Source organism: Ammospiza caudacuta, chromosome 5, assembly GCF_027887145.1.
Source record: "Ammospiza caudacuta isolate bAmmCau1 chromosome 5, bAmmCau1.pri, whole genome shotgun sequence".
Lineage (NCBI taxonomy): Eukaryota > Metazoa > Chordata > Aves > Passeriformes > Passerellidae > Ammospiza > Ammospiza caudacuta.
The window spans coordinates 38,877,227-38,890,579 of NC_080597.1; the positions used below are offsets into that span (position 1 = coordinate 38,877,227).

Sequence of the window (13,353 nt, forward strand, 5' to 3'; positions counted from 1 at the left end):
TTTGTGTTCATTAGTCTGTTACGTTTGGTATGTAGTAGCATTAAGTTTGGAAACCAGATGCTTCTCACAGCTATGCATAAGAACATTTTGGGACTAACAGGGATGAGTTAGGATGAGAATCTGCCACGAGAGGGAGCACAGATCTTGCTGATGGGTGCAAAGTGCTGGCAGGGGTAAGCACACAACTGTAGAAATTTGGGGCTCTTGTACACACAGTTCCTTGGGCTTGACCAACATTATTCTCCTCCCTCAGCCTCCTTCTGGATTATTTTAGGGCAGAATATCACAAATTAAAGCAATGCAAACACTGTCACTATCAGTGGCAGCAATATCATGTAAATTCACATTACCTCAAACACCAGCTCTTGTTTTACAAAATTCCTTTTGCAGCCAACACTAAAACTTAGGGGGCAAAGGGGAATGAAATGTGTTGGGGAAAAGAATGAGCCGGATTTTATGACCAGAGTGAAAGTTGTCTGTCCCAGAAATTATATATTTCACAGTGGAAGAAAACAGACTAGAAGAATTTAAAATAGTATTATTGTGACTTCAGTTTTGATTTAGGATAACACATCAAGCCTCCTAATTCATCGCTGTCTCCCTCACACAAGCTGAAGCTCTACCCTCTACAGCTAGAAACAGCAGTTATGCTAACTGTTGCCTACTTGGCTCCAACCCTTTCAGTACACTGAGAATAACTACTACATGTGCCTCTTCCAGCCAAAACTCAGCAACTCAGTGACCCTTCAAATCTACTCTCTTGCTGCTTCTCTCTGAAAACAAATTTTGGAAAATCACTGCTGTCCTACCACTTGTTTCTTGTTCTTGATGGTACACCCAGGTTGCTGGGCAGCAGCAGAGCCATGTATAAGAGTAACTACTCCTTCTCCCTTTCTTGAGCTAAGCTAAGACAAAGCATTCTGCAATTGCAGGTCCTCAGCAAAAAGCTCTTTTGGAAAACAAAAGTAATGGCCATTAAACAATGATTTCTCCATACTGTATTGCTGCAATAAGGTGCCTTTCTTTGTCTAGGTTTTCTGAATACTGATGTATGAGACATTTGACATTTCTGGAATTCTCCACATTACCAGCATGGCAGTAATAGTGAGCACACCTGAATGCTCTGTCCTCTTTTAAAATACAAGTCTTGATCTGAAATCACTTCTACCAAAATAGAGAGAAAGAAAACAGACTTCCTCAGAAAACAGAAATTTTTACAAATATTTTTGTCATGGAGACACCTTAAGAATGTTACCTACCGAAGCTCTTTATGAGGAATTCTGAGGAAAGATAATTGTTTCTTACTAATATTAATGTAAGCACACAGCCCTTCAGAAAGGTAAGTGCATGCCTGAATATTAATAATGCTGTTGGGGATTTTGTGGGTTTTTTTCCACCTCCTTAAGAGACCCAAACTAGAAAGCAGTTTACTTTTCCTTACAAAAGGAGAAACTGGTGTAGGAGCATGAGTAATCATTGGGAAAATTATGCAAGATCTAGAAAATTAATTCTCTTCCCCTACATGCATTGCAAGATCTCTTGTAGAGATTTTCTGCTCTCACTAATTAGTTCCCCTCCCCTGCTCTTGCAATTATATGATGGCTGCAGCTGAGGTAAGGATAACAAACATACACAACAATGTCTCACCTTCAATTGTAAAAGTAGTGGCCACACACCTTGTGAATGTACCACAGTTTCTCTGTGATGACTCTTATAGTGTCTCACTGATTAAAAAAAAACACACCACTGACAACTCTCAAGAATTCCCTCTTGCTCTGTAACTGTTCAGCACAGGTTGCTAAGTTGTAGCATTGTGAAAAGCAAAAGGTCTCTGCAAGTCCAGTCCAGTATATCCATGGGCCTCCTGTAAAAGCCTTTGTGCTTGAATAATTCATCCAGAAGAAAATATCTTAAACTAACTGCCACTTCTATAAGAAGTACTTCACAAAACTTTAAGGACATCTCTGAAGAGCAAAATTATTCCCAGTTTTAAACCTCCAACCTGTATATTTAGCATATCTACCATAAAGCATCATTAGCCTTTATTCAGTGTTTGCATGTTTTATTCCCTGTTCAGATTGTGATTTTCAACGGAAGAGAATAGCTGAGAGGGAGGAGGGTGTCTTATGCAATGATTGGCAGGAAATAAGGACAGCACAGGCTCAAACTGGGCTGTTCCAACATGACTGTATGACCTGGTTCAACATGACTGGCCCAGCTGTCTGCAGTCCCTACTGAAAAACACATGGATATTTTATTCCGTTCTTATGTAACTGGTAGAGCTCACCAACACCAAAAAAGGGTCACAAGCACAAGGCACCACCAGGGTTTGGCTCATGTTAAGTGGAATCTATTACCTTTTAGGTCCTACATCAATCTGTTGCTTTATTTCATCACTTTACAGGGATATCATCCGTACCTCTATCCATCACTACATAACAGTATTTCTGGAACCTTTTGGGGACCTCTCTTTACACAATAACATCATCTGAATTTGTCTTATTACTTACTGATTTTTTCTCTGGTAAGCACTGATGAGTTTGAGCAACTTCTCTGCTTTTATACTTTCCTGGGAGCATCTACTTTTATAAGGACCTTCACATTTATTGTTCCATTAAATACCTACAGTTTGAGAAGTAATGTATGTCAAAAGTGTATCCTCCATCCCCTGGCTTGTTGAGAACCCTGTACCTGTCTGGAATGGCCTGTAAAGTCCAGAATGAGCTGCTTAGTATCCATATTTGCTAAATTTCTTGGTTATGTCTATCTCAGCCTAAAATGCTTAATTATGGCAGCAAAAGCACATTCTGGTGGTCCTCATCATAAGAGAGAAAAACCACAAAAAAAATTACCAGAAAGTGCAAAGGATAAATGCCTGCCTTTATTTAATATATATGGGGTTTTCTGAATATTACTGGGGACCAATCAGGATTTTCACTGCGGACAAATCAAGATTTGAAAGCCAGGAATTACTTATCATTTTACAAAAAAGACTCTTCAGAAAGTTGTTGAGTAAAAAATGTATAGAAATTTAATTTATGGCAGAAAGACTTTGGAAAAAAGAAAGAAAATTGAATCAAAAGAACTAATCTTAAAATTTTTAATTTTAGATAAAATCAAAAAGACAAGAACTTAAAATTTACAAGTAAGAACAATTTATATCTGCAACAATTTTCACAATCAAATTCCTTTTTTACTTTCGTTTGTTCATGGTTTACCCTTTGTTAACTGCTTTAGGCAAACAAAAGTTACTGGTCACATTATAAAATAATGGATTGAAATGTAAGGTTACATGACACCAGATAAGATGGATAATCCAATGACTCCTTCCCTTTAAGTCTACAGCAATGAATTAATTCTATTTGCAATTCTTAGCCATCTTAATAACCAGAATATATTGACAGCATGTAGAGACTTCACTATGTGTCAGTGGCTGTGGTAAGATGGTAAAGAACACAGTAATGTTTCTGTAGTAAAAACATTTAGTCCCAAATCGTTACTTGTTATTAAAATGTGCTATTAACAAAAAAAATGCTTCTTTGTATACTTGAATACCTGAAATGCTCGTTATTATGTATTATCCCATTTAATTTTTCTTTAGCAATTCTTCAATGTGTTTAAACACACTAGCATTTTCAATGGTTGGTGTTATCTGAAAAGTAAGAATACAGTAGCATGTAATAGTAGATAAGAATTTCATTCAGAGATTCTTCTAAATTTATACTTCGAAAGCAATCAAGAAAAAAGCATCTGTAAAGCTCTGAAACATGAACATCTTTTGCATAATCTGCAATAGAAATAAAACAAAGTACTACCTAAAGTCATGGACCAGTTGCAGAACATTCAAGAGAATCAAAACCACCATGTTGTGCTTTGGATGTGCATGTGTGTCTAATTCATTGAAGCAAACAACTCTAACTTACCTTGTATGGCTTTCCACTGACAAGTGCAGAAAGAGCAGAACGTGGGATCTTGCCAGAGCGTGTTTTTGGCAGCTGTGTCACAAACATCCCCTTCTGGAAAGCTGCTACTGGACCAATGTTGGTCCGAACTCGCTCCACAATCTCTTTCAAAATCTTACTCTCTTGTGTCTTTACACCTAGAGAAGAAGGTAAAATCCTTTACCTTTTCTGAGACTTTTGCAAGTGTTAATGACATCAGTTTTCAGTGAGTTCTCACCTTGTTTCAGTACACACAGTGCAAATGGAACATGTCCTTTTAAAGGATCCTCCTGGCCCACAACAGCACAGTCTGCCACAGCGGGATGGAAGAGAATACACTGAGGGATGGAAAAGAAAACAAAACTGAACCAATAATAGACAACATTTCAGTGAAAATAATGATATAGTATGAAGAAATAACATAGACTTTTTCTTACATTTTGACAGCAAAAGGTCAGTACACCTTAGGATTCCAACTACATGTGTTGAAGATGTACATGTGTATATATATATTATTGTATATACTCACGCATGCTTTTCAAACAAACAGAAGAAATAAAAACTTTAGCAGCACAAAACAGAAATATTGAACAAACCTGAGGTAATTTCCTTACAGTTTTGTGAGAGTATCGTGTCTTTGGTTTTGTTAGTGAGATCTCTGCTGGAACAAATAACATTTGTCTAAAATTATAAGTAACATGGAACTTAAATTCAGGGAGTAAGGATGAAAACCACAGGAGCACTCCTACTACAGACTTATAAAGTCTATTGGTTCATTTTCTCTGACTCTTTTTTTTTTTTTTCATTCTTTGTTCCTGTAAAAGCATAGTTTCAACCAAGGCCAAACACATGCCCAGCCTTGGCTTGCAGCCAGCCTAGCTTAGCTCCCTCTCTTGAAAACATTAGATCTCAGCTTCCTGAGACAAAAAAGGGAATTAAACCAGAGCTTCCTTCCTTCCTACTACATGTTTACTCAACATCACATTGATAAAATATATGAAACTCTTTTTTAGGTAAAAAAATGTAAGCTTCCAATTAGCCAGCTGAGGTACTCACTTCCAGGAAAACAGCCACCAAGATGTCTCAGTACATACCAAGATGTATGTCACCAAGTCTGAGACAAAGCTGGCCTTAAGATGCCAGCAGTTGTGAATCCTCTTCCAAAGAAACTGGCTCTTTTTACTTTACCCCCTCACCTTGGGGTGTTTTGCTGTCAACAGTGCTTTCAGCACTTTTCAGTCCTTTGGACTCGACCACAAGGAGGACCTAATGTGACCCTACACAGAAGCCACATAATGTGATCATGCTTGTTAATTTATCTGTGCATACAAGAACTATCTGCTTGCTAATAACTTCACATACTGTGTTGCCAAAATCAAAGGTTTTAGGAATAAAGACACTTTTTGGTTGTTTTTATTAAGTAAGAATCCCATATTTGCATTGGCTACTCATACAATGGTGCGAGAATGTGAAAGACAGGAAAAGTACAGAGAAGACAGGAAGAAAAAAACTGAAAGAATGGAAAGCTAAAGCACTGTTGCCCCAGTTTAAAAAGGGAGGTTCTTGTATGACCTGTTTATGAAACTGATGGGGAAAGGAATAATTCAAAGGGTGTATGATAACTCATCTTCAAAACAGATTTCACCATCCTTAGGCTTTATAGTCAAAACAGGAAGGAGAAACTGACTCCATGTGTCATGGTCAAGACAGCACACACCAAGTAGCTTTTAGCAAAATAAATCCACTCAATGTGTTTCTAGCATGCTTTGTCTAGCAAGCTATACTCATTTCACAAACTATGATCCTAGACATGTCCCATGCCAGAAAAAAGGCAAATGGAAAACACTGACCTGACAGTAGATGCATGCTCTATCAAAGTACAGAAGCATGACCATTTATGCACAGCTTTTGAAACTGGATTATTTTTCACAGGAATTAGATATTATGTGCACAAACTAAATACAGAAGAGTGCACTGGGCTTATACCAGAATCAGAAGGGCAGAAGAGCCTGCTTCAAAAGCTGAATATACACAAATGCATTTGAATTCAGGTGCAGCCTACTTTGTCCAAAAGTCATTGTACCACACTGACAAATCATATAGGGATTAATCTTATGCAAGTTCAAATCCCTACAGAGTTTCAATGCATCACATACACTTAATGCACTTTGGTCACTTACAGGCCAGAGCCTCAGTAATTCCATTTCCTGCTATAAAAAAACATTTTTTCCTGCTCTAACTCTTGACCGTGGCCACAGAAACCTGATAGGCTTATATATATTAAAAAAAAAAAAAAAAACAAAAACACCAAAAAACCAAAAACAGGCAAGAAAAAGACAATGAATTATGGAAAAGTAGACTATAAGTCTATAACCACAGTAAATCAGTAAATACTGTTTTCCACAGGAACACAGAAAAAAGATCTACACACTAAACTGGCATTACCATCAAATATCATAATCACCTACCAGGCATCAACAGGACTATCTAAGGTGGAGACCTGAATGTTGCCAGATTGTTTTGTTGTACCTTGTTTTTGTACTTCTAGTCTGTCATTCGTAAGTATTATGGTTAGCTGGAATAGTGTAGTTATTGTAGTATTTTCCCACAGTCTATCCAAAGTTCTATCAACATGCCTCTGACTTTTCAAATGCTAACTTCAAATTACTGAAACCAGTAATTAGTAAATACCAATTTTAAAATTATCAAACTTCACAAAACAACTGAAAAGAAGAACAGAAACAGCACTAGACATTTAAAAATTGTTTAAAAGTAATAAAAAACTTCAGGAAGTGGAAATGGTTTTCCCAGTATGATCACTGGGCACAAGGATGGATGGCAAATGCAACGGCAGACAGAAACATTGTGATCAGGGGTAAGGGATTTCTCATGATAAATTCCTCAGTTCTCAAGTCTGTTGCCTCAGATAGACTAGATTTGATTAAGCTTTTTTTTATTTTTCAGGAAGGGGCAAGAAGGGACACCAGAGATTTACAGACCAAAGAAGAGGGATGGATCAACATGCAAGATGAGGTTCCCACAATGGCCACCATTCACTAATTGGCCAGGTAAACTGTAACATCTACTGCACTGCAGTAAACATGGAGCTCCAATAGTATTAACAGATACATCAGACAAAGGAAAAATTGTGTGGAACATAACAGAGATAAAACAGTCAAAGCACTAAGGACAAACTAGTTAAACTTGTAATGCAGCTAAAATGTAAATGTAGATAACATACTTGCTCAACAAGGTGATTGTCAATTACATGGTGATTCAATGGACCTCTAATTCTGTATTTACTGATCTTACTGAGGAGGGTATTGTGGTCTTCTTTACACTTTCCCATTTAACTAGCAATTTGCTGTGCATGCATTAACATCACTCTTGGTTTTTAGCTTTGCTCAAAAGGTGTAGAGAAAAGCTTCTAAAATGTTAGTGTCATGAAACATTATGTTTCTAGGGGTAACACCTAACTAGCAGGGAGAAAAACAGAGATGCTGAGCTCAGTATAATGGATCCAAAGGTAATACAGCAGGTGAGGTGACTCAATTCATCACTTGTTACAGCAGCTTCAGAGCCAGGCTGAAGCAAAGAAAATGCCGCGCTCGGCCCATGAGTGGTACAGCAGTAAGGGGTGGGGATGAGATTCCTGCTGTGCTTCAGTAAGGGAGCAAAAAACTACTTCTAAGGGAAAGAGGTTTAAGCAGACTGAAAGCATCATTATATCTCCAAAAACTTCAGTCAGGGCAGCAGCTGTTTCAGCTCCCTGGCTGATCAGTCCTTCATAGATTAATGTTTATGTGAACTTGTTCACTTCTGTGTAATTAGAATTTCTAACATTCTAAGTTTTCTAGTCTTCAAAATAAAGTAGTCCCTAGATTAACAGACATTATAAACCAAAAGACAACTTGCAGATTAGTTTCTAATTCAGTGAACAGTTAAAATCAGAGTTCTTAAATGCATATTTTTCTCTTGTACACGCCCAGCACACCTTTCCCTATACTCCCTGAATAAGCAATTGATATGTCATCAGGGAAATTTGTAACTAGCAATCAATCACAGCGACTCCAGAAGGGTAAGAACAATCATATGAAATTCAGACACTATTATGAACTTCATTTTTTTCAACTTTTTTGAGTTGCATGGGTATTACATTAATGACTTTCAATTTAACAGCAGGGTTTTTTACTGAAATTTTCATTGTTCATTTAGCACTGCTCATACAATAAGAGACAAAACAGCTGTCAAAAAACTCCGAAGTCTTCCCACCAAGAAAAAGCACTGAATATTAATCTCTGAAAAAAAATCAGTCAACATTGATCATTGTATTTTAGGAAAAAAAGTTTCTACTCCTAAGTAACTACAGTAGTTGGTGAAACTACCTGTCACACTGATACTACACTATCCTACTGTATTCCCAAATAAATACATTATTTGAGCTAAAAGGTATGCTTCCCACCCTACCACACTGCTCCTTATCTCCACCTTCAAATACCAAATTATGCCTGCCTTACCAATCCCATGGTATTTATTGACCCTGCTTCTTATTGACTAAATTTGTTTTTTTTCTGGAAAGCATCTTAATAGGAAGAGCCTGAAACAGGAAATACTTTGGTTAAAAGTACCAATGGAAATGCAAACAAAACAAGTAGAAAACAAATAAGAGATCTTTCTGTGTGAGATTTTGAGATGTGAGATGTGATGAAATGTGGGATTTTTAGTCTCAGCTTCCTGCATTCATCTTTCACTCTTCTCTTTTGCTGTCAGGCAATGCTCACCTCTTCAATCGCACCTGCAGAAATTCTGTGTCCAGCAACATTGATCACATCATCAGCTCGAGACAGGACATACAGATAGCCATCTTCATCCATATAACCAGCATCCATAGTATCATAATATCCCTAAATACAACACAATGAAAAATAAATTCAGAAAGACTACTAGGAATATTCATTAATTTACCAGGAAACACAAAAATTAAAAAAAAAAAAAATAGACCTGTTTCGCATTATAAATGCTTTTGGTGCTTGAAAGATTTAATTCTGTAATATTTGTCACCATTTATATATAATATTATCCTGTGCAGCTCCCTTTAGAGAAAGGTTTTGTTGTTTTTATTAATATAGAACAGAAAAAAAAAATAGATAAACCCTGATTTTTTTTCCAACTCTTCTTAGATCCCTGATAGCTTGGAGAATTATGTTGCCTGGATCTACACAAGGAAAATGGAATTACTGCAATATAATGACAGTTGTCAAATTTCTCCTAAAGATACTCTTGTTTGCTGTATCCAAACATACACTGTCATCATGATGCAATTGCACACTAAAAATAATTCGTATGACCAATTCACTCATTTACTTTCATTGAGCCAAATCTTCCCCTTTGGGCATTTGTTTAGGGCCAATCTACCTATTTCTACAAGGAAAGAAGTAAGCCAGTCCTTGGATAGCTCATCTGAGAAGGAAACATAACTAATGCAGCAAAGAGCCTCCAGTGTATTCAGATGTACAGTGGACAAGTGTTATTTTGGAGTGATACGAAGTTAGCGTGGCTGCATGCCAACAGGAGGAGTGTATCTGAAGCTGTGCTAGTGTAAGGTTGCAGGTTTATATCTTAGATTAAATGACATGAAACGGATTTTGGCTCAGAAGCTTATGGTTTACTTCTCTTTCAGATCTTAAAAAAAACAACAGCATACCCAAGAGCTGAAATTACACGTGAAAAAGGATTTATCTTGAAATGGTTTTAATTATATATACATATATCAAAGACCTCCAATGAAATTGTGACAACTTAAGATGAACTGTTTCCCAGTTTAAATCTATTATCATTCAGTTCTGAAGCATTACCAGAAGTTTAAATAATTGATTTCATAATTCTTACTGGAAACTTTTGGAAATATAACTTCTGAAATGTTTCTTCATTTTCCCAAAGACCTGAGAATGCTCCAGGAGGCAAAGGTAACCTTAAATAGAAAAGAACAGAAGGAAGTAGTAAGAAATACAGATATAACAAATACAACTCATGTTCTCCATTCATACTCTGTTTTCAGACAAATAATAATTGTCTTTACAATTAGAAAACAGTTCACCTTAATTACATGCTGGTAACCAATAAAAAATAGCTCTGCAGGGTATCCAAAACCTTACCTTTTACATAATACAAGCACCTCAGTAAAATAATATTTGGTCTAGTAAACACTATATACTGTATTATAAATATGTTAACAGCATTTAGCTTTTAATACTTCTAAGGATTAAGTACCTGAAATTTGTGCATACACACTATGATACAGGCAACTGCATTATTACAGGTCTCTCTTTCTCTAATGCCCATACACACCCACACATGCATAGACAGATATATTATCAGACATACAGATCTTCAGTTTCCGTAAAAAGATAAAACTCAAAGGAATTCAATCACAAGAATCTGAATAAAAATGCTTTTCTGTTTAAACTGTGCATAATACTACTGGAAATACTGGAGAAGTTCTGTGAAAGTATATTGATACAAGTCACTAGTAGAACTTTCTAAAATAATTGTACTTAAAGCTGCAGAATTCTGGATTGCTTTATTATTTGAGTTTTGAATACATACTAAAACACGTCTTCAGTCAATGATATGGGCATGAGAAAATATGGGACACTTCACATACATATCTGTCAGCAGAGAAGCTGCAGAAGCCTCAGCTAAAAACGTGCTAGTTTCTTTCTTCAAAGCTGTGACAGGGTCAAACACAGATTTCTTTAACTGCCTGAGAGATATATATTCAGTCATATCAACACAAGTTTTATGAAGCTTACCCCTAATAACAGAGATCATGTAAACAAACATATTTATTTACATAAAATCATAAATGCACCATACAGATTTTGCTAGCATATGCCTGTCTTGCTAACTAGCAAGTATTTAGCCAGAGGTATTTTATTTTCTGTGATAGTATCCCTGTGACACCAGAAGGCAACATCTCTAGCAAAGAAACAGTTCTCTGTAGCATAGCAATTCTGGTGTCAGTTCATGTCTATGATGGTCAGTCACAAGAACAGGTGCCACCAGCCCTGTGACATGTACTTTTCTAACATTACATTTACAAAAAGAATAGTTATAGTTTTATATATATATATATATATATATATATACAGAGAGAGAGAGAGAGAGAGAGAGAGAGAGAGAGAGAGGGAGAAAGAAACACACTTCAAAAAAATCCTAGCTATCGTAAAACCAGTACAAACTACATTGAAAAGGTCATATAATCCAGCAATTATTTGAATGCCTGATTTTCTACAATCCTAGTTTTTTCAGCTTAATTCATGTCAGCTAGCATAACAGAATATACTACTATAAATACTACTGCTTTTTCTCTGAGAGTTCTGGCTCAACACATCCCATACATCACATTCCTTGAAAGTAGGGGTAAGGTATGGCCAGAAATGCCAAGACACTTCCCACATAGCTACCCAGGGCTCAGGAGGGCAGGTTGGCTTCTGCCCATCTGGAAGAAATTCACTGCCCTATTTTAAGCGTTTCAAGCTTAGTAAGCGTCTCTGTGATATAAAACCATGACCCATGGAGAGCTTGTCTTGGAAAAAAAGATTAGAAAAACAATTTATTGATCCTGGTGTTTGTGTATACATGCATTTAAAAGGGAAGAAAAAAATCTCTTGTTTAGATTCAAGAAAAGCCACCAGAGAGTGGCAGTTACTATGGTTGTTACCTGGTTGCTAATAGTACAGCAATTCATAACAGCCTCAGTCATTGCAAATTTCGCACTTTAAATTTATTTAGCAGTCTAACATCTTTGTGATGGGAGAGAAAGAACAATTCATATTGACAAAGGCCCTAATTTCCCCACAGCTCTATTCAATACTTTGCAGTTAGTCACTGAATATAAAAAAACAGTTTTATTGCTGAAATTAGAAAAGCATTTTCTTTTCTGTCATTGTTTAAAAATCTAAACAGAGAAGTGTGAAGCATATAATCAAAAATAAAAGCCTCACTTTCACTATTTGGTTTTCTTGTCCTTGTTTGGATTTTTTTTTTTTCAAATGGGGAGACTGGGGGTGTCTCATGTTCCAGTTTGTTGGGGGTTTTTTAGGAAAATTGTATTGATAAACACATCCACAGAGCATATTTTTTGTGTGTCTGTGGAGGCCAGACTGCTAAATTAGTGGCTACCACAGGTATCTCTGTAAACCACATCATAACAGAATACAGATATCTGAAAATCTTCCATGGCTTTCTGTGAAAGATTACTTGCAATTAAGACCCCATTCATCCACTAAGCAAAAAGTGAATGCCCTCTTCCATGTGTCAGTCTTCCACCACAATAATTCCAGAGCAATAGCCACATACAATTCTTTGATGAGTGCAGAGTTCTTGGCATCATGACTTAGTAGAATTTCTAGGTTCTGTGCAAACTCAAATTAATAAAGGTAGAATAATTCAGCTTGCCAGAACATCATTATGTGTATTGAAATTTTGTCAGGACATCAGAATTAAAATGTCCAGAGTCAAATATACCTCAAAACCACTGCTGTCAGTGGGAATGCTGCCATAAATTCCAAAGGGAGCAGAACTGGATCATAATTACATGCAAGGAGCCAGAAGAGAGAAAATGAGACTGTCCAAAAATAAGAGCAACCTGAAAACAGACATCTCTTGTTTTTATCAACCCCTCTATAAAAAGGAACATTTTGAGATGTTTGATTTGGGTCTTTTTTTGCCCTAGAAAATGTAACACACACCCACAACAACTCAGCATTTAAGAACTGTTGCCTCTTTGTCTAAAAACTGAGTTGATACACAAGATCTTTTGGCAATATTTTTTCAAAGAGATATATTGACCAAAAATGCCAGGAATGCATATGTAAGCATGACTACTTTCCTTTCACAAGGGACAGGATCACAGAAGGCCAAGACAGGAGTAGGGAGGGTCCTTCATTATTATTTTCACAATATACAAAGAAGTTGCTTTGCTTGGTTTCCCCTTGGGACATATTTACTGTATTTCTGTAGCTGTCTGTTACCAGCACTGTAACAGCAGTACAAATTATGCTACTCTACATTTACTCCAGTCAAAGAAAGATTGAAATTGTTGAATTACAAGAACACAGATCCAGGCCTATTTCTCATTTAAAGGTTGAATACATTCAAAACAGCATCGGGGAAATGAGGCAAACTGCGTAAATCAATGATTTAAATCATATGGGTTCATTTAACAAAGATTCATTCTGGTTACATTTTACAAAGATAAGCAGGTAATTTCATTATAAATTGGAGAGAATAAGATGAATGAGCCTGACAGCATCACAAAAAACTCTGAAGTATTTTAAATGACAATTATTGTTTGTTTTTTTAAGCATTGTTTCACAGTTCATTTGTTTTTTATACAACAGTGGTAGAC

At 36.4% G+C, this 13,353-nt stretch overlaps 1 protein-coding gene across 1 annotated transcript in view; it reads right to left on the bottom strand.

The window, feature by feature from the left end:
• Positions 1-3,155: 3,155 nt before the first annotated feature.
• Positions 3,156-13,353, bottom strand: part of ACSS3 (acyl-CoA synthetase short chain family member 3) — a 58,224-nt gene continuing 48,026 nt past the window's right edge. The window contains exons 11-15 of the mRNA XM_058805528.1: positions 9,831-9,912; positions 8,723-8,845; positions 4,180-4,279; positions 3,924-4,099; positions 3,156-3,652 (exon numbers count right to left, since the gene is read on the bottom strand). Of these exons, the coding sequence (XP_058661511.1) occupies positions 3,587-3,652; positions 3,924-4,099; positions 4,180-4,279; positions 8,723-8,845; positions 9,831-9,912 (547 nt within the window). The 3' untranslated portion in view covers positions 3,156-3,586. The remainder of the gene's footprint in view (positions 3,653-3,923; positions 4,100-4,179; positions 4,280-8,722; positions 8,846-9,830; positions 9,913-13,353) is intronic.